The 18,807-nt window shown below is 41.3% G+C and overlaps 1 protein-coding gene across 6 annotated transcripts; it reads left to right on the top strand.

Moving 5' to 3' along the window:
* Nucleotides 1-3,119: 3,119 nt before the first annotated feature.
* Nucleotides 3,120-18,372, top strand: SRSF10 (serine and arginine rich splicing factor 10). Of its 6 annotated transcripts, XM_062190630.1 has the most exons (7): nt 3,122-3,298; nt 4,954-5,060; nt 8,702-8,803; nt 11,660-11,822; nt 12,027-12,080; nt 12,214-12,315; nt 15,629-18,372. In XM_062190630.1, the coding sequence occupies exons 1-7, from the start codon at nt 3,234-3,236 to the stop codon at nt 15,687-15,689; spliced, it is 654 nt and encodes a 217-aa protein (XP_062046614.1). In that variant the 5' UTR covers nt 3,122-3,233; the 3' UTR covers nt 15,690-18,372. The 6 variants fall into 6 exon arrangements, with proteins under 6 accessions (XP_062046613.1, XP_062046612.1, XP_062046614.1 ...); XM_062190629.1 differs by lacking the exon at nt 15,629-18,372 and having other exon boundaries at nt 3,120-3,298; nt 12,030-12,080; nt 12,214-15,622; XM_062190628.1 differs by lacking the exon at nt 15,629-18,372 and having other exon boundaries at nt 3,121-3,298; nt 12,214-15,622.
* The last annotated feature ends 435 nt before the right edge of the window (nt 18,373-18,807 follow it).

Here is an 18,807-nt window from a genome sequence, read left to right as displayed (position 1 = left end):
CACCAGAGTGAGGACTGGCAGCCCACACCAGGCGCATCCTATTGAACGAGTTAAATGAACACGCTTCCAACTGCTTGTTTGCCCTCAGAGACACAGCATCACCGAGCACAGTCTGCGGCAACTGTCTGAATTAAACAATCGGGCCAATAAAATTAATGTTGTTGTAGTTTTTAAAAAGATTTATCATTTATTTATTTGTCAGAGTTACAGAAAGAGAGGGAGAGAGAGATCTTCCATCCATTGGTTCACTCCCTAGATGGTCACAACAGCCAGCACTGGGCCAGGCTGAAGCCAAGAGCTTCATGTACCCACATAGAAGGCAGGAAGTGCCATCTTCCACTGCTTTCCTAGGTGCATTAGTGGGGAGCTGGCTTGGAAGTGAAGCAGCCAGGACACAAACCAGCATGCATACGGGATGCTGGTATTGCAGGTGGCAGCTTTACCCACTACGCCACAGCACTGGCTCATGGATGACTCAAGGGTTTGGTTCTGCATATGGGGACAGCCTCCTAATTCCACTGACTTAACACAGAATTTGTCCCTGGGACCCCCTTCTAGCAAGCAGCAGTGCAGCTTACTACTGTGGTATCTATGTTGTCACCCACAGAAGAATACATAGCGATCTATTTTACGTTCAGGTCTCATTTGTGAAGTTCTGAGAAGAGGACCCAAGGAGAGTGGGTTTCTGACATAAATTCCAGTGAAACAGTTTCTTCAAGCCAAGAGGCAGTGTCCACAGAGCACTTTCCTAGGAGCAGGAGTCTGAGACCTAACATACTGCTTGGGACACCCACATCCCGCCACAGAGTGCTTGGGTTCAAGTCCTGGCTCTACTTCAGATCCAGCTTCCTGCTAATGTACACCCTAGGGGGCAGTAGGTGATGGCTTCAGTACTTGGGTGCCTGCCACTCATGTGGGAGAGCCGGATTGAGTTCTTGGGTCCTGGCTTCAGCCTGACCTAGACCTGGCTGTTGTAAGCATCTGGAGAGAGAACCAGTTTATTAAGATTTATTTATTTGAAAGGCAGAGCAATGGAGAGGGAAGGAGGCAGAGAGCGCGAAGGAGAGGAAGAGAGAGAGGTCTTCCATCCACTGGTTCAGTCGCCAAATAACTACAAAGGTCTAGGCTGTGTTGTACCAGGGCAAATCCAAAAGCCAGGAACTCCATCCAAGTCTCCTACATGGGCGACAGGGGCCCAAGCACCTGGGCCATCATAGGCTGTCTCTCAATGGCACTGGCTGGGAAGCTGCATTGGCAGTGGAGCAACCTAGACCCAAAGTGATGCTAAGACAACAGATGCTTGCAAAGCATGGCTCAATTCAGAGCCATAGTGCTACTCAGCCCCCGCTGAAATGCTTAATACATTTGAACATGGATTTTTCAGGGTGCTACAGGGCCCACAAATGACACAGCAGTTCCGTCCACATGTATAGGGCACTTATAATCCATCAGGCTCCGGACTAAACTCACCCTAGTAAACTGAGTGGTCACAGTACTCTACATTTTCGGCATTGATTAAGGTAATTTGCAAGAGTCTGTTTTCAAGCCCCTAAAAAGTACTTAACTGAGGAGGGCAGGGAACACACTTGTTCAGCAAGGCCTCCCTAGACAACATTCTGTTTTTGAAACTACAAACAAAAATCGCCTCTATTACACTACTACTTCTTTCAGATCCCAAGTCTGCACTTAGTTGTTTACTTGTTTCTATTGTCAGCCCCTCTCCAAATATAAGCCCCATGCTGCTCCTCATTTAATATCCAGTACGAGGCCTGGCACCGAGTAGGCAATCAATAAACACTGAATGAATCCAGTGTGCAAGGCTTCTCGGGCAACACCAGTGTGGTGACAACAGCTCAGCCACAGAGCACTAGACACCATCCCCAGCCATGCCACTCACTCAGTTGCTTTGGACGCCGACTGACGCAGTAACAGTTCACGTTAAGCACTCCTTGAGGCCCCACAGTCTAACAGGAAGTCCCTCATCTCTGGAAATGGAATCACACAGAGCAGGTCCCCAGGGTCCACACGCCTCGCCTTTTCCATGTCCATGCCCTCACAAATGAAGAGTGCCACTGGGGACAGGCATGACGGTCCTTGCCAGGCCGACGTTCAAGTCACAGCTACTGAAATGCCAGCCCAGCTTCCTGCTCACACGCCTGGGAGTCCGCAGCTGCCACCCAACTGGGGGACCCAGACGGAGTCCCTGGCTCCTGGCCTAGCCCTGGCTGTTGCAGCCACTTGGAGGGTGAACCAGCACACGGGAAACCTTTCTTTCCCCTCCCCCCTCTCTCTCGCTCTACTTTTCAAATAAATCTTTAAAGAAAAACACTACCCCCAAAGTTTAAAAAAAAGTGGCGCTTTTCCAAAGGCTACAGGATATAACGTGACGGAGCAGCGGGGGGTGTACTACTGTGCCACAGATGTCTCCATTTTAAGTTCTAACAGCAAATATTGGTAGCTATCACCCACATATTAAAAGGAAATTTAAAAACAAAACTGGGGAAGCGAGGCCTTCCAGAGTCTCTGAGTGCAGAGGGGTTCCGAGAGCGAAAAGCTTGAGAACCGCTGCAATAGAGAGCCGGAGCGGAGCCCAGGGAGCCGTCCGCAGCCAAGGATCCGCGCAACGGCAACGCCTTCAGCCCGGCGAAGCTGCGGGGACCAACACCTCCTTCCTTTCCGCACCCATTCTCCTCAGGCTGCTCAGAGATCTAATAAAAGCCAGGGCGCAAGTCGGCCCACACAGGACATTTTTGGGCCAGGCTTTCCGAATCATAATGCTAAGAACTCCGTCCGCTTGGTAATCACTCTATAAAAGTCTGGCGTAGGGGCTAAAATGTCCGCTTCCTGCTTTCTGGGGGGCGGCGCGGAGCTGCAAGGCAGAAAAGGGCGGGAAAACGTAGCGCTAAAGAAAGAAAAAGCGGGCGAGAGGGGGAAGGGAAGGGGCGGTGCAAGCAGCCAATGACCGCCACCCAGCCGCGGCGCGTGCTCGGCCTCCGTCTGCGCAGGCGCGCGCGCACGCCCGGCGATCTCGCGGGAAAGAACCGTTGCCGGTCCCGGCGCTGCGCGGAGCTGGGAGGAGTGGCGGGGGGAGGAGGCGGGAGGGAAGTCTCGCGAGAAGAGGCCGTTGCCGTAGCGGAGCGCTCTGGCTCTGTGTGCGTGTGTCTGTCTGAGGTTCGGCCGCGGACGGTTTGTTGAGCCCGTTAGTGCCCTCGGCCGAGACTCACGCCGCCGCCATGTCCCGCTACCTGCGCCCCCCGAACACGTCTCTGTTCGTCAGGAACGTGGCGGACGACACCAGGTAGGTCCTGGACCGGGACCCCGGGCCTGCGCGGCGAGGAGCGAGCGGCGGCGCGGCGCTGGCCGGGGGAGGGGAAGGGGCGAAGATGGCGGGCTCGGGGCCCGCTTTGGCGCCCGAACTAGGCCGCGCCGCCGGCCCCCGCCGCCGCGTGGGAGCGAGGGCGGCGCCCCTGCCGGCGGCGCGGAGCGCGGGCCCGTTCTCCATGGCAGCGCGGCGCCCCCGCCGCCCTCGGCGCTGGCTTGGCGCGCCCGGCCCCGCCGCGCATCCGCTCCCCCGGGCTGGAAGTTCACGTTCTTCGGGGGTGCGCGCCCCCTCGGCCCCGGCACCTTTTTTTTTTTTTTTTTTTAAAACAAAATGCGAGTGCGATAACGGGACTGGGGGGGGAAGAACGTGGCGGAGCATTTGCTGATCCTTTTGGGGTTACGTGTGTGGGTCTTGGTCCGGAGGCGATGTTTGGGCAAAGAGAATGTTGAATTTGAGAGGTGACATTTTTCCAGTTAAATGGCGAAGTTCTTCCCGTCCCCCGGAAATCTGGGCACGCTTTCAGAAAGAGGGCTTGGGAAGCCTCTGCCATTAGGCGATTGGTAGCTAAATTAGATTAAGCCGGACCGTGCCTTAAATAGGCTTTGTTCTTAACCAGGTCCTTTAATTGCTTCGAGCTGCCTTTAAGGATTTGGGGAAGCGATCTTATCACGAGCTGAGGCTTCGTATGTCGCAGGTGATCGGTCTGCAGACAAAAAATAAGTTGTTGAGGGCTTTTTGCGTCAACTTTGTGTGATTTATTGCTTTCCATCCTAAAGTAGGAAAGAAAGCAGTAGTAATTATTTTAACGTCTAGGGGAAATTTCCCCCTTTGTGCTATTGAAGGGAGTTTTTATATAATATATTTGTGACTAATTTTTCAGAGGAATACCTACCCTGGCTAACCCTGTCGCTGAAATTTTTAGGGTAAAAATAAGCTTGGTATTTTTCAGAGTACTAGAATCGATACTGTAAAAGAAAAACAGTGGTGCTTACATCCAACTATGTGCTGCTGTACCTTTTATGAAAACAAAAGCTAAGTTTAGTGAAAAAAAGTCAAAATCCATGCATGGGGGGAGTCTGAAAAGTTAGTGGAAATGCATGTTATGAAAACGGTGCATGGATTTCGACATTTTTTGCATCAGTATAAACATGTTTTAATACCGTTTTCCACAAGCTGTTTTTAGTACCTTCATGTTTTTTCTTGATTAGTGTGAAATAGTGATGTAGTTATAAACTGCAACTTCATTTTCCATTGCTGTTCTTCATCGAAAAGCTATATAGCCTGAACATTTTTGTATGTTCTTAACCTATTAAGTCCCAAGTTTTCAATTCTGCAGGCCATTTTGACATCATGTTTAAAGTTACCATAAGTGGTATATTTGTTGCTCGATTTAAGGCTGTACGGTGTTCTGTATATAGCACAATGGGATATAGCGGGTTAAAATTGGCTCTTAATGTTGAGATTTGGAAAGCTGAGGGATCGGGCTGAGAAAGACCTACCCGGTCACACTCTTATTATCCACAATCCCTTTCATTGATTGAGATATTATTACAGCCGCATAACTGCTGCTTACCAAGAAACTCTTAAGGACGTGAACAAAAAAAAATCGAGGTCTTTTTATGATGTTCTAGGTCTGAAGATTTACGGCGCGAGTTTGGTCGCTATGGTCCTATAGTTGATGTGTATGTTCCGCTTGATTTCTACACTCGCCGTCCAAGAGGATTTGCTTATGTTCAATATCCTTTCTTCAGAAGGCTGATTAGTGAGGGGTGTTGACGTTTGAAATTCAAGTTTATGTAAGTGGTAACATCTAAAAAGTAGTTTATTTTTGTCCTCTAATAAATGTCTTAATGTCAAATTTTTGAAAATTAACTTCAACTCACGTTGCTCTTACTATTTCTTAAAGTTAATCCAAAATAGTAAAATATAAAAATTCCCATTCATGCTGCTGAAACTCAAATCAGTGATTATATGTGATTTAAATTTGAATACACTCTGGTTGCTACCACCTTTAAGTCAAATTAAAAGTTAATATGTTCTTGTGCTTAGCAATTAAAGTTGCTATTCTTGTTTGTTAATTTGAATCACTTGATCAAAAACAAATTGTATAACGAGGTAAACTTCTTTAATATTGTCCCCTAATTTGCTGTCCTCTGTTGTTACCTCAGACAATGTAAAGCTGTACAGTTATGGCGACCCCAAAGAGAAAGCATGAAAGAACCTTTAGAGTAGAGTTCAACACTTAAGGCAAGTAGACAAGCCAAAGACCTCTTAAGGATCAGGCTTGAAGAGAAGGGATGAGTTTGGGAAAAGAAAAAATAAAGAAAAGCTGGAAGAAGGACAAGCCTAATGGGAGACAAAGCCTCGCTTTATCTACAAAAGGGGGAAAAAGGTTGTTTTTCAAAGTTAAAGATAAAGCCATCTGTCATATTTGGCCAAGCATCTCATGACAAGTCCTTCTGACAAGCACTTAAAGAGTTAAAGGTCAAGATGAAGTTCAATGATGGCCAAGATTAAAGGAGTCATACCTGATGTATCCTACAGAATAACTATTTTCCTTTTTTTTTTTTTTTTTTAAATGTTTTGTAAGCAGTTAATTTACAAAATTCTGGTTTGGTCTAGTGACAAAACCTGTAACTTGATCTGTGTGGGCCTTTGATGTTGTGATTGTGGTCTTGTATAAATGCACTCTCTTAACTTCTCAAGTTAAAGAGTAAGAGAATGTACTGTTGCTAAGCTTAAATTCAGCACGTTTCTATTTTGGACCAGGCAGCCAGTTACCACAGAGTAGCAGGCAGGGATTGTGGGAGTAGCATGTGGTTCTAGGGTCAAGCCACAGAGCCCTGCTCAAAGGGGAGACCAATGCATGTACTGGGAGCTACCTGGAAACAGTTTGGTGGCCTTGTGCAGTCAGACCCATTAGAAATACTCATACTGTCTATGGATAGATTTTAAAGTGGCTGATGTGGGTACACACAAATGCCTAACTTCTGAAATTAGCTCTGTGAAGGCCCTGCACTGCTTCAGCACATGAGATCAGTTGGCCCTGAATGGGTTGCTGAAAGCCTTCATCCTGGTGGGGGTGCCTAGTCAGAATCTATGGGAAGTTGATCCCTGGCCCAGAGTTTCAGGTCACTTTCTCTTCAGTGAGATCTGCTCCCTATAACAAAGATAAGGGCTGTGAGCCTCAGGCTAAGAAAAATTCTATGCTTAAATTCAGTGACTCTTGAAGTGTTTGTTACTGGAGTCCCAGGGAGACTTAAGGAAAAGGCCAAAAGCTACTCCTACAGGGCCAGTGATCAAGGACAGTGGTGGGAATTGGTTGCAAAGCTCTGTTACAGAGAGGACAGTGGCTATATCTGGCTTCGTAAATAAAAGTAGTAGTGCATTGGGCTTACAATGCTGACCTGATTTTACCTGTTTTGGGGTGGCCTGGGAGCCAGGGTTGGCAGCAGTGACTATGTGATCTGTAAGAAGTCATACAAAGGGAATCCAAAGGAGAGTGATTGCTTTTAAATATATATCCACTAAGTCTTGAGGGGTCTTGAAATAACTAAAAAGAAGTAACAGGCTTATCAGTTTCATTTTTAGAAAGACCATGAAGTGTAAATTTCCCTGTGAGTGGCATCAGAGTGATATTTGTCTGCCCTTCCTGCTGCTGTCTCTTCTACCTGATTGTTCCACTTAGCCTCCTCGTCCTGTCCCTAGCTTAACAGGTAAAGTAGAACCTTGCCATCCACCCCAGGTTTCTGTTTTGAGGGTACCCCCAGAGGATGCTCTGCTCTGGTTAATAATTTGTGCAGCTCTCAGTGTAACTCCTTCTTAAAATTACTATATCCTGTCTCTTGGGGTAACAGATAAAGTAGTACAATACCCATTAAGGGAACTTACTCCTTTTAATTAGTTTATAACCCAACTGCATTAACCTTGGAGGAATGCTCAGTTATAGTATTCAAGGTTCTAATCTTCCCATCAGCCTTTGCCTTTTCACTGGAAAGCCTAATTATTTAAGACTTGAGAAAACCTCTGCTTCCATTTAACCTCAGGTAGAGAACTAGAAATCTGCAGTCCTTAACTCCTTTCAGAATAGAAAGTGGTAAGTTGAGTGGTCCAGACCACTTAGTCTGTGGAATAAGAGAATGCTAGCTTCCATCTTCAAAGGGAGTCTGTCACTTCAGGAAATGGTTTTTAATTGTCTTTCTAAATCTACATTCTGGTGTTCTCAAATAAAAACAGGCAGGCTAGAACAGTGATTTATATATAGGATAGAATGAAAACCCATACCCGAACTTACCCACACTCCCTTTCCGAACCTTTTATATCAAACTTTGCCTTCAACGTGTGCTTGGCTTGGGTTAAAATGGTGGTTTTAGCGAAAGGGTTGGGGTGGAATGAGTATGTCAGGCCAAGGGTTCTCACTGTGTTATTACTGACTTCAGTGGGGACACAAGACCACTTAGCTTCTCAAACTAAAACGAGTATCCACAGTTACTGCTTAAAGCTGGTAAATATTATCTTGAAATCCTTAACATTGGAAAAAGCAGTCCCAAACCAAACTGCAGGAAGCTGTACATGGGGTCTTCAGAAAGTTCATGGAGAATGCATATTATGGGTGGAAATGCCATTTTCCATTAACTTTCTGAAGTGCCCTTATGTATGTAAAAGCATGGTTAGGACTTTCCAAGCTAGGAATCCTTACAGTGGTCTTTCTCTTGATGGCATGCCTCCCAGTCTGTGCATGGATCTGATGTGCTTTTGATGTAGTGATTGCTTGACTCTGTCTTGATACCCACAATGGCTAGTGTCCCAGTATGCAGTGCAAGGAAGACAGCTATATGAAATTGTAGACACCTCAGAAAAAACCAGCAAAATAAGTTTGAAGTCAGTGTTTTCATCTCTTGGAAGGTAAGGTATATTCTGCTTGCTTACACAAGAACTATTGGCATTTTTTTTTTTTTATTTGACGCAAATATATGGACAACAGTATTTTGGTTTTATTTTAAGAAATCCTTTTTTTAGCCTCCAACATAGAATTGACTGGCATTTTTTATTTTTATCTTGTTTTGTAAAAAGTTAATCCTTAATACTCAGGAAAAAGTTTTATAGGTTATCTTGGTGATGCAGTTGTAAAAGATCTTATTTTGATAATAGTTTCACAGTGTGTATTCACATGTGTTTTCAAAAATGTATTCCTTAGAAAATAACAAGTGCTTTTCTACTGTGAAATAATAATGGCTGAATCAACCAACTGTTAAGTGAGGTCTGGTTGGTTGAATTTCTAGAACAATATTGGGAGATTGTGAGTTGTTTCGGGCTTACCAACTGAACTTTCATTACAAAGCTTGCAAAACTTCCCAAGCCCCTTAACATTTAGCACATTTGAGGATGTTCGTGATGCTGAAGATGCTTTACATAATCTGGACAGAAAATGGATTTGCGGACGTCAGATTGAAATACAGTTTGCACAGGGAGATCGGAAGAGTAAGTACCCTTACACCTAACAAGGGTAATATTGTTATTTTTAGACGTCGTTTTGAGATTTCTTGGAAGTATTGATGCAGTTTGTTCAAAACTCCAAAAATAATTTTTGAAAAGAAACGGTATCTTGAATAGGTGTTCATTTCTCACATGGATTATAAAGTTTCGAGGTAGGTGTAGATAGAATGTGGAGATCAGAGGCCTGTGATGTATTAGCATTCAATCAGTACTCTGAACTGGCTTTTTTGAAAAATGATTAATTAACTAACTAATTGAAAGGCAGAGAGAGACAGATCTTCATCCACTGGTTCACTCCCCAGATGGCCACAATGGCCTGGTCTAGGGCAGGTTGAAATCCATCCGGGTCTCCTAAGTGAGGCCCAAGTACTAAGGTGATCTTTATGCTGCATTCTCAGGCGCATTAGCAGGGAGCTAGAATGGAAGTGGGACAGCCAGAACTTTGACCTGATGGTTCATATGGGATGCCAGCATCACAGGAGGTGGCTTAAGGTTCTGCACCACAACACTGGCCCCAGTTAATAATAACTGGAGATGGGTCCAGCTCTCTGCTGCGGCCCGAGAAGGCAGTGGAGGATGGCCCAAGTGCTTGGGCCCTGCACCCGCCTGGGAGACCTGGAGGAAGCACCTGGCTCCTGGCTTTGGATCAGCGCAGCGCCAGCCGTAGCAGCCATTTGAGGGGTGAACCAACAGAAGGAAGACCTTTCTCTCTGTCTCTCTCACTAACTTTGCCTGTCCAAAAAAAAATAATAATAACTGGAGATGTAAAGAATATAACATAGAAAGTTCTGCATCTTGCCGGCGCCGTGGCTCAACAGGCTAATCCTCCGCCTTGCGGCACTGGCACACTGGGTTCTAGTCCTGGTCAGGGTGCCGGATTCTGTCCCGGTTGCCCCTCTTCCCCAGCTCTGCTGTGGCCCGGGAGTGCAGTGGAGGATGGCCCAAGTGCTTGGGCCCTGCACCCCATGGGAGACCAGGAGAAGCACCTGGCTCCTGCCTTTTGATCAGCGCGGTGCACCAGCTGCAGCGGCCATTGGAGGGTGAACCAACGGCAAAAAGGAAGACCTATCTCTCTGTCTCTCTCTCTCACTATCCACTCTGCCTGTCAAAAAAAAAGTTCTGCATCTCTTGTCATTTCCCTTCTTCATAAAGATTTTCACGGTGTAATTGAATAGTTAATGTGGGTGCACATAGCTATGGAAATGGACTGGGGAACAATGGATTAAACCTAGAATAATTTTGTCGTAGCACCTGTTTTCTTTTTTGTTTTTAATTTATTTGAAAGTTACACAGAGAGGAGAGGCAGAGAGAGAGAGGTCTTCCATCTGTTGGTTCACTCCTCAATTGGCCGCAATGGCTGGAGCTGCGCCCATCCAAAGCCAGGAGCTTCTTCCGGGTCTCCCATGTGGGTGCAGGGGCCCAAGGACTTGGGCCATCTTCTACTGCTTTCCCAGGCCATAGCAGAGAGCTGGATTGGAAGTGGAGCAACCGGGTCTCGAACTGGCACCCATGTGGGTTGCCAGCCTTTCAGACCAGGGCATTAACCCACTGTGCCACAGAACCAGGCTTTTATCATTATGTAAGCACATGTCAGATGTTAGCTGTATACTGTTGAGTCAGGAGTACTGGGTTTGAATTCTAGCTTAGTTATTGTGTTACCTCAGGCAAGATATTAGAAATAGGGATTAAAGTTGGCTGCTCAAGAAAGTAGTGGGGGGCGTCACTGTGGCATAGTAGGTTAAGCCTCTACCTGAGGCACCACATCCCATATGGACGCCAATTTGTATGCCGGCTGCTCCTCTTCCAGTCCAGCTCTCTGCTGTGGCCTGGGAAGGCAGTGGAGGATGGCCCAAGGGCTTGGGCCCTGCACCCTCATGGGAGACCAGGAGAAGCACCTGGCTCCTGCCTTCGGATCAGCCCAGCTCTGGCTATTTGAGGAGTAACAGTTGATGGAAGACCTTTTTCTCTACCTCCTTCCCTCTGTGTAGTTCTACCTCTCAAATAAATAAATATTTAAAAATAAAAAGAAAGTTATTGGTAATCCTCTAGTTGTTGAATTGGGTAATGAGTTCCTGGGTATTCACTATGTTACTTAGATGTACGTACACAAAGTTTCTGCTTTATAGAACTGAATGAGATAATAAAGGAAGACTGGCCAAGGGTGTGGGTGTGTATATGGTATTCAGTAGGTGTTACCTTCTTCCACTTTATTTTGTTATGGTTTGTCAAAACTGTACATTTTGACCCTACGCATTTGTTCATAGGCCATTGATAAATGTTATTCTCAATTACATTTCTAATAAACGGACACTATAGCAGGATAATTCCAAACCAGCATATGGCTCAAAATATCTCAATTTGGAACTCTTAACTTCTTGGGGCCAGCGTTGTGCTGTAGCAGGTAAAGCCACTGCCTGTGATGCTGGCATCTCACACTGGTGCCAGTTCCAGTCCAGCTGCTCCACTTCTGCTCCCTGCTGCAAACGTGACTGGGAAAACAGCGGAGGGTGGCCTAAATGCTCTGTCCCTGCACCCACACAGGAGACATAGAAGAATCTCCTGGCTCTTGGCTTTGATTTGCCACCAGAGGCTAATAGACTTCCTTAAAAGTACCTGTTCCAAGATGAATATTTATAGTAAACCTTAGCCCATCCCGAAAAAGAACTGAGGCTAAATCGTTTTCAGCATCTCAACATGAAAACAAGAAGCACCTCTAAAACAGCTGCCAAAATACACATGGTTCCTTTGGTATGCAGAGAAGGGGGTACAGAAATTTTTCTCCTGTAATTTAAGGGCTTACATTTTTAGTATTTCCAAATACTTATTTTTTGTCTTTCATAGCACCAAATCAGATGAAAGCCAAGGAAGGGAGGAATGTGTACAGTTCTTCACGCTATGATGATTATGACAGATACAGGCGTTCTAGAAGCCGAAGTTATGAAAGGAGGAGATCAAGAAGTCGGTCTTTTGATTACAACTATAGAAGATCTTATAGTCCTAGAAAGTAAGTGTGATGTACAGTGATCTGTTAAAAAATGTTTGTTAGCATTTTAATGTTTTTACTTTAATTGTATACTTTGAATGCTTCATTCAGACTAAAAATATTTTAATGTATCATTTAAAAAGTTTTATGGTTCAGTTTTAATTAGAAATTTAAGACTATAAATAGACATTTGTCACTGTTTGCTTTTTCTGATATGCTTTTTAGCAGTAGACCGACTGGAAGACCTCGCCGTAGCAGAAGCCATTCCGACAATGATAGGTAAATAACTTTGCTTTGAAAAAGACTCATACATTTTTCAATTTCAGAGTGAACTTTTGCTCTAAAAATAACAAATTTGATTAATATAGAATCTAATTTTTACTCTAATTGTATCTCTCCTCTGTTTTGAAAGATTCAAACACCGAAATCGATCTTTTTCAAGATCTAAATCCAATTCAAGATCACGGTCCAAGTCCCAGCCCAAGAAAGAAATGAAGGCTAAATCACGTTCTAGGTCTGCATCTCACACCAAAACTAGAGGCACCTCTAAAACAGATTCCAAAACACATTATAAGTCTGGCTCAAGAGATGAAAAGGAATCAAGGAAAAAAGAACCACCTAGATCCAAATCTCAGTCAAGATCACAGTCTAGGTCTAGGTCAAAATCTAGATCAAGGTCTTGGACTAGTCCTAAGTCCAGTGGCCACTGATAGCATAAACCATGATAATTTTTAGGCATGTATCATTCATTTACTCATAGTTTGGTTTACTTAAATTATCAGGAATACAATGTTGCAATGATGCTTAAAAAACACTTGTTAGTTTTCCCTGTAGCAGGCAATGGTTATAATTAAAATGATATGCTGTTGAGAAGCCACTCTTAAGAGTCCAGTTTGTTTAATGTTATGGGCAGCTACCAATTTGTGGTGTCTCTGTATATTTTTGTAAAGATTCTCATTTTTTATGCTTGAAGTATTTGGTGAAAAGATGTTGGTTGACCTTAATTTGCAACATTGTCTCATTAAAAATGAACTTTCATATCCATATTTGGTAGAAGTGTTAACCTAGAGCTGTAGCTTGCTAATAAGATAGAATGATACAAAAGCTAAGTAGCCACAGTACAACACTGACTGCTCACACAGTAGGTTCAGGGTGGACCTTTATGTTTTGTCGAGATGTGTAGGCCCTTGTTAATAGTTTATTTATGACACAGTTTGGACTAGTTCTTTTGCTAACCCCACTATTTGGGGGAATGCCCCCATCTGGGTTAAGTAGCATTTTCAGGGCTATGAGTTTTTGGCTGAAACATGGAGCCTTCACTGCTTTTTTTCTGGTCTTTATAAAGATGTAGAACATACATACATCAGAAGAACCCACCTTAGAATTTGAGCAGGTCAATAATGGCAGAAATAATTTGAAGGGGAAAAGAATATTATGTACTTAACACTGAAGTTTAAGAAGCATTGTTGACTAGCTTTCTTACTGCTGTTAGAAGCAAGTAAGTTGTTTCAAAGTAAGTTTTGTTTGTGTGTGTGTGCATAGTGTAAAACTGAATTTTGATGCTTATAGCACTTGGCATGTGCATTTGTATCAAAACATGCCTACCTCTTTATGAGGGAGGCTTAACTCTTCACACCTCAGTTTTATTTAATGTGAGGCAAGTTGAAAGACAACACTCCCCATTCTAGGTGATTCTGTGGTGCCATGAAATTTCAAATAATTTGAGAAAAGGATTAGTTTTAAGCAAGAGTCATCTCTCAGTTTTTAATTATCAATGTAGCTGACTAAAAATGAGCAAGTAATGCCCTTAACCATTTATAATTTCTAGTATTTCTCTGAAAGATCGTTTTGAGGCAATAAAGTGACTTGACATGTCCAATCTCATTTCAGAAAAAAAAGCTAGCATCTTTTTAAAATCTCAGATTGCTTGCTTGCAGATCTAAGTAATATTGTGGGAAAACGATTCCTTTTAGAGGAATATTTTTTCCAATTTTGGTTTTAGAAATCTAGGCTTTGCCTGTGAAGAACAATGGGATGGTTTTTAGATACTGTTTGTGGAATGTGAAGGATTGATTCTAGAACCTTTGTACATTTGATAGTATTTCTAACTTTCATTTCTTTACTGTTTGCAGTTAATGTTCATGTTCTGCTATGCAATCATTTATATGCACGTTTCTTTAATTTTTTTAGATTTTCCTGGATGTATAGTTTAAACAACAAAAAGTCTATTTAAAACTGTAGCAGTAGTTTGCAGTTCTAGAAAAGAGGAAAGTTGTGGGGTTAAACTTTGTATTTTCTTTCTTATAGAAGCTTCTAAAAAGGTATTTTTATATGTTCTTTTTAACAAATATTGTGTACAACCTTTAAAACATCAATGTTTGGATCAAAATAAGACCCAGCTTATTTTCTGCTTGCTGTAAATTAAGCAAACATGCTATAATAAAAACAAAATGAAGGAAATAATGATTAACTGGAATTATTATAGTACTAAATATGATTCTAAAATAATAATAGTGGAACTAGCCTTTTGTAGCTGTAGGAATATTTTTTAATCAGTGTTGCACTGGGCACAGCTAACTTACCTTGGAGATGATAAAACTTGCCAGAAAACTACATCTTTTACATAATACTTAAAAATTCCATATGTAATGTCAAGTTGTTTCATGGTTTTTCATTAACCCTCTTGGGTTAAGTAACTTACAAGTTATTTGGTAGTGTTAGATAACACATTAAGATGAAATTGAGCCAGCTAGCTATAAATTTATACTTTGTTATTAGATGAATCAATAATTAATTCTCTGCCCCTTCCTAAACTAGCTGCATTAAACCTGAATGTTTATGGCATGATTTAAATTTCTTTTCATTGATGTTGGTGAGCAGTTAGTATTAAGTAACTTAGGGGAAGGAGCATAGGTGTTTTAACGTTTGAATTCTAGCTACTTTGTAATGACAGTTACAACTTATAAATTTTTCAAGTATTTATGATGTGCCAGACACTCCTTCTTGAGAGGCTTTATTTGACTAATTTTCTCTTCAGAAGACCCTGTGAGAAAGATACTTTTATTTTCCCTGTATGGTAAATAAGGAAACTGAAACACGAAGAAAAAAGTAAAAGGCAGAGCCAGGAGGATTTAAGCCCAGGCCTGGTTATTATGTTTTTTTCTTTCAGTGGATTATTCAGAGTAGATTGAGGACATAGCCCATTGAAATTGTTCTTGGTCTCTGTATAGAAGTAGAAGGCCTGATGCTTTTGCTTTTATTTTTTAATTGCATTGGATTATTTTTAAATTCAGTGTATTTTCTTTAGAACCTTGATGTTGTTCCTAAAGTGATGTACCTGACAGCTTCAAAAGGACTATTGTAGTTGAGCCATGATATTTCATAGTCTACTCATACTTGATAAGGATCTTTATGGTGTTTTAAGCTAATTTGGGGTTGCATAGTTGAGTCCAATATTATTGAGTTACCTACTGGGTGTCTGGCACTGGGCTCAATATTAGAGTAGTCTTATCACCATTCAAGTGAGGGCTGACAACTTCACCTCTCTTTACCTAAGATTTCTCTGCGTGTGTTTTGTTTTTGTTTTTAAGCCAAGTAAGCAAGAAGAAAAAATGAGAGATAATGCTTCAGTGAGAAAGGAAAGGTGCTACATGTAGAGTATGAGCTGTTAAGTTACAACCCAGGGAAAAGACCTGGGGGCTGTTGTACTATTCTCTTGAAAATTTGGCCCAGTAAGCTGCTACATCCAGTTCAACTAACAAAATCCTGTATACCACAGAGAAGAATAAAAGAAAACCAAACTGACAAACATCCTTCTTTTATTTAAGACCAAACTGCAGCTGGAATACCCAGTACAGTTCTGCTTACTACACTTCAAGAAAGATCTGAAAGCGGAAAAAGAACCAAAGAAGGGCAGTTCAAGCGACCAAAGGGTGGGTGGAAGGTGCTGCAGTATGAATACTGTACGAATATTTTGACTCTGGTCTGAAAAGATAAAAGAATTATCGAAAACTACATGGAATAATTGAAGTCCCTTCAAGTTTGAAAGTAAGCATTTTAGGACAAATAAAAGGAAGTTCAACTTTGTACTTGTGGAAACTAATCCCTAAATATGAATAGGTTTATATTGATTCATGGGTAACAGGTCCATAATAAGTTATTTGAAACTAGGATGTCTGAATATCAAGGAAGACAGCCATAGTCTCTTACAGTGCCTCTATTGGTCTGTCTCAAACTGAATTGGGTGGGAAAAGGTATGGTCCAATATATAAATTTTTTCTGGATTCTCCTTAAAATTCCTCTTTAGCCATTATTGGCAAACTTTGCCTTTGTTTATTCTGGTGCCAGTATTTTCTGCTTAATCATTTGCTTTGTTGGCATCTGAGTATATTTGCTTAAATACCACATACAGTTGACTTCTTTAACCACTTTTTCCCACATAGATTCCAATTATACTTGACATCCAGCTGAGGGGGCCCATCTCTTCTCACCTCTTTCCTAATCAGTATGTTCAGTGAATATTTATTGAGCCCTTAACAGTGGGCAAAACATTGTACTAAGTAATTGGATAGAAAAATAGGTAATTCTCATATTCAATAAATGTCTACTGAGCACAATCTAGTGTATCATTACATATGGCCTCATTGTTTTATTTGAGGTGTATTATTTGTAACTATATTACACCATTCACATCTTAAATGTAATTATAAAACCCGATATACTATCAAAGATAAGTAATTTTGTGGTTTATCTGCCTTTTAAAAAGTATCCAGTATTTGTTTGCACCCCATTAATAATGAAAAAAATGTTTCAATCTGTAATAAACTGATTTATTGTGCCGTTACTGTAATATACTAGAGTTATATTAAATTGTTAACTCTGCCTCGTCAAATACGTTAGGAAATAATCCCACAAATAAGTATTTAACTTTGCATCAGATATAAAGGAGATTCTGGGTGCTATAATTAGATTATTTTGAGGCAGACAGAGAGCTGTTATCCCAGCTGATTTAGTATGTTCTGTAATGAGAAAATGTTCACCAAATTATACTTTTTAGTGATTTACATGTACATTTTATAGGGGACATGTTCTGTGTATAGTGAATAAATAACTTTTATAGTATCACAAAATGCTTTTGATTCCTTAGTTCTTATTAGGATATGAACTTTTTGTTTAGCTATACATTGGTTCCATCACATTTGAGTTTTGTCATATTTTGCCATGTATTTAAAACTTGCATGTAAAGTTATCTTAAAATTTGGAAATGGAATTTAACTTAGAAGAATTTTGAAAATACAGGAGAATACGCGTTAACTTTAAGGAAGGTGTAAAATGGAGGTATTTTTAATCCCTATTTTATTAAAAATATAAAAAGTTGTTAAAGTTGCCCAGGATCACGGAGAAAGTAGAGCTGAGGTTTAGAATCCATTTTTCTCTTGGTTCATCTCTGTTCCTTGTTTTCGTTTTTTGTTTTGAGTCATATGGGAAAATGTCTTATAACTTAATTTTTGTGGAAAAAATAAAGTTGGTATAATGGAATCTAGAATTTACAGCAAAAATGGCTAGATTTAATTAGGAATTGTATCTTGTTTTATGCCTTTACATAATAGCATTGTAGTGGTAGTTATTATGGGTAGAGATTCTGTGTATTTTCAAAAGTTAATACCTAATATGGTTCATAGATATTTTGCCCTCTTCCTCCCTTCTCCACTTCCTTTTGAATTGAGGTTAAAACTTTCAAGGGGAAGGAGAATTAAGTTGCATATTCAGTTGAGAATTTATTCAAAAAAATATTGGTGAGTACAAATAATGAATGTTTTCGTTAATCTTTTGCTGGAAAACGTGTCATAAATACAGTAATAATACTTGATAACTCTGTAAAAAATTAAACATGTTAAATCAGAAAAGGCCCATATGGTTTTGGCAGCTGTTGAATTTGCTTTAGGGTATCTCCTGTGGTGGTTACGATTTATGGAATGCTGTCACTATTGAGCACTTAACATCAAGCCATATGCTTTTCAGATACTCCTGTTTAATCCCAAACACACTCCTGGGAAATGGGTACTCTCCCCATTTTATAGATGGAAATTATCATTTATGGAATGCCTATCATGTGGATAGGCTTTTTTTGCATAGCTTCATTCCTCACCTTCAGTAATTTTTCTGGATGAGGAAAAGATTGTCATGGGTCAGAGACTCATTCCAGCCCGACTTCGCAAATTCTGTAAGGTTTTCATTGTATTGCATTTTGACCATGTTCCTGTTTACAAAGTGCCAATATTACATTTTTAATTGGGAAGCTGTATCTTGAGCAGTAGTCTAATGGCATTCTACCAGGACCTCCACTGCTTCTAGGACTCCTAGGAGAGCTGTGAAGTAAGCAATCTGCTTGTCTTCAACCATGGACATCTACAGGATGCTGTTAGTCATTTTGGGAAAGGTTCATTCTCTTGGGTTTTTTTCCCCCTTTACTACTTCCTCTAACAGTGTTGGTTACCTTTATTATGTTTCTCTGTATTTGTAACAGCTGTCTAACCCTTATGCTTAAGATGGGTTTTTTTTTTGTTTTTTTTTTTTTTAATAAAAAGGTGAGGCGTGTAAATTTCCTAACATAATTGACAGTAGTTTGTAAAGAAGTTAAAAGGCCTTTGTGTCCAGTTTTCAGATATTTCTTGCTCTAGAGAGTGAAATAATAAACTGATCTAGGAGCCAAAAAAAAAATCTTGTTTTTTTTTTTTTTTTTTAAAGTTTTTGTTCTACCATAGATATTTGTGATTTCCTCAGGTAGACTTTTTCCTCAAGAGGTTTTAAAAGATGGATTGTCTCCCTCATGCTTTACAAAGTAACTGCCTAGGAGAATGCAGCTTAATTTACATAACTTAATCAAAAACCCTTTGGTTTGTTTTACAAATAAGGACTTGGGTTTATTTTAAGGTTACCTGATGGAGTTGAATTCCATCAATACTACATGCTGCCATAGAAAAAGGCTTGACAAGTTGAAGTAGTT

Source organism: Lepus europaeus, chromosome 5, assembly GCF_033115175.1.
Source record: "Lepus europaeus isolate LE1 chromosome 5, mLepTim1.pri, whole genome shotgun sequence".
Lineage (NCBI taxonomy): Eukaryota > Metazoa > Chordata > Mammalia > Lagomorpha > Leporidae > Lepus > Lepus europaeus.
The sequence above is the reverse complement of the archived record's forward strand: the minus strand, read 5'-3'. Positions and strand labels throughout refer to the sequence as shown.

What these genes read in the sequence shown, in the direction of transcription:
- SRSF10 (XM_062190628.1), top strand. Translation starts at nt 3,234, where the DNA reads ATGTCCCGCTACCTGCGCCCCCCGAACACGTCTCTGTTCGTCAGGAAC. An exon ending in AACGTGGCGGACGACACCAG is followed by an intron (nt 3,299 to 4,953) that starts GTAGGTCCTGGA and finishes ATGATGTTCTAG; the next exon opens with GTCTGAAGATTTACGGCGCG. An exon ending in AGATCTTATAGTCCTAGAAA is followed by an intron (nt 11,823 to 12,026) that starts GTAAGTGTGATG and finishes TATGCTTTTTAG; the next exon opens with CAGTAGACCGACTGGAAGAC.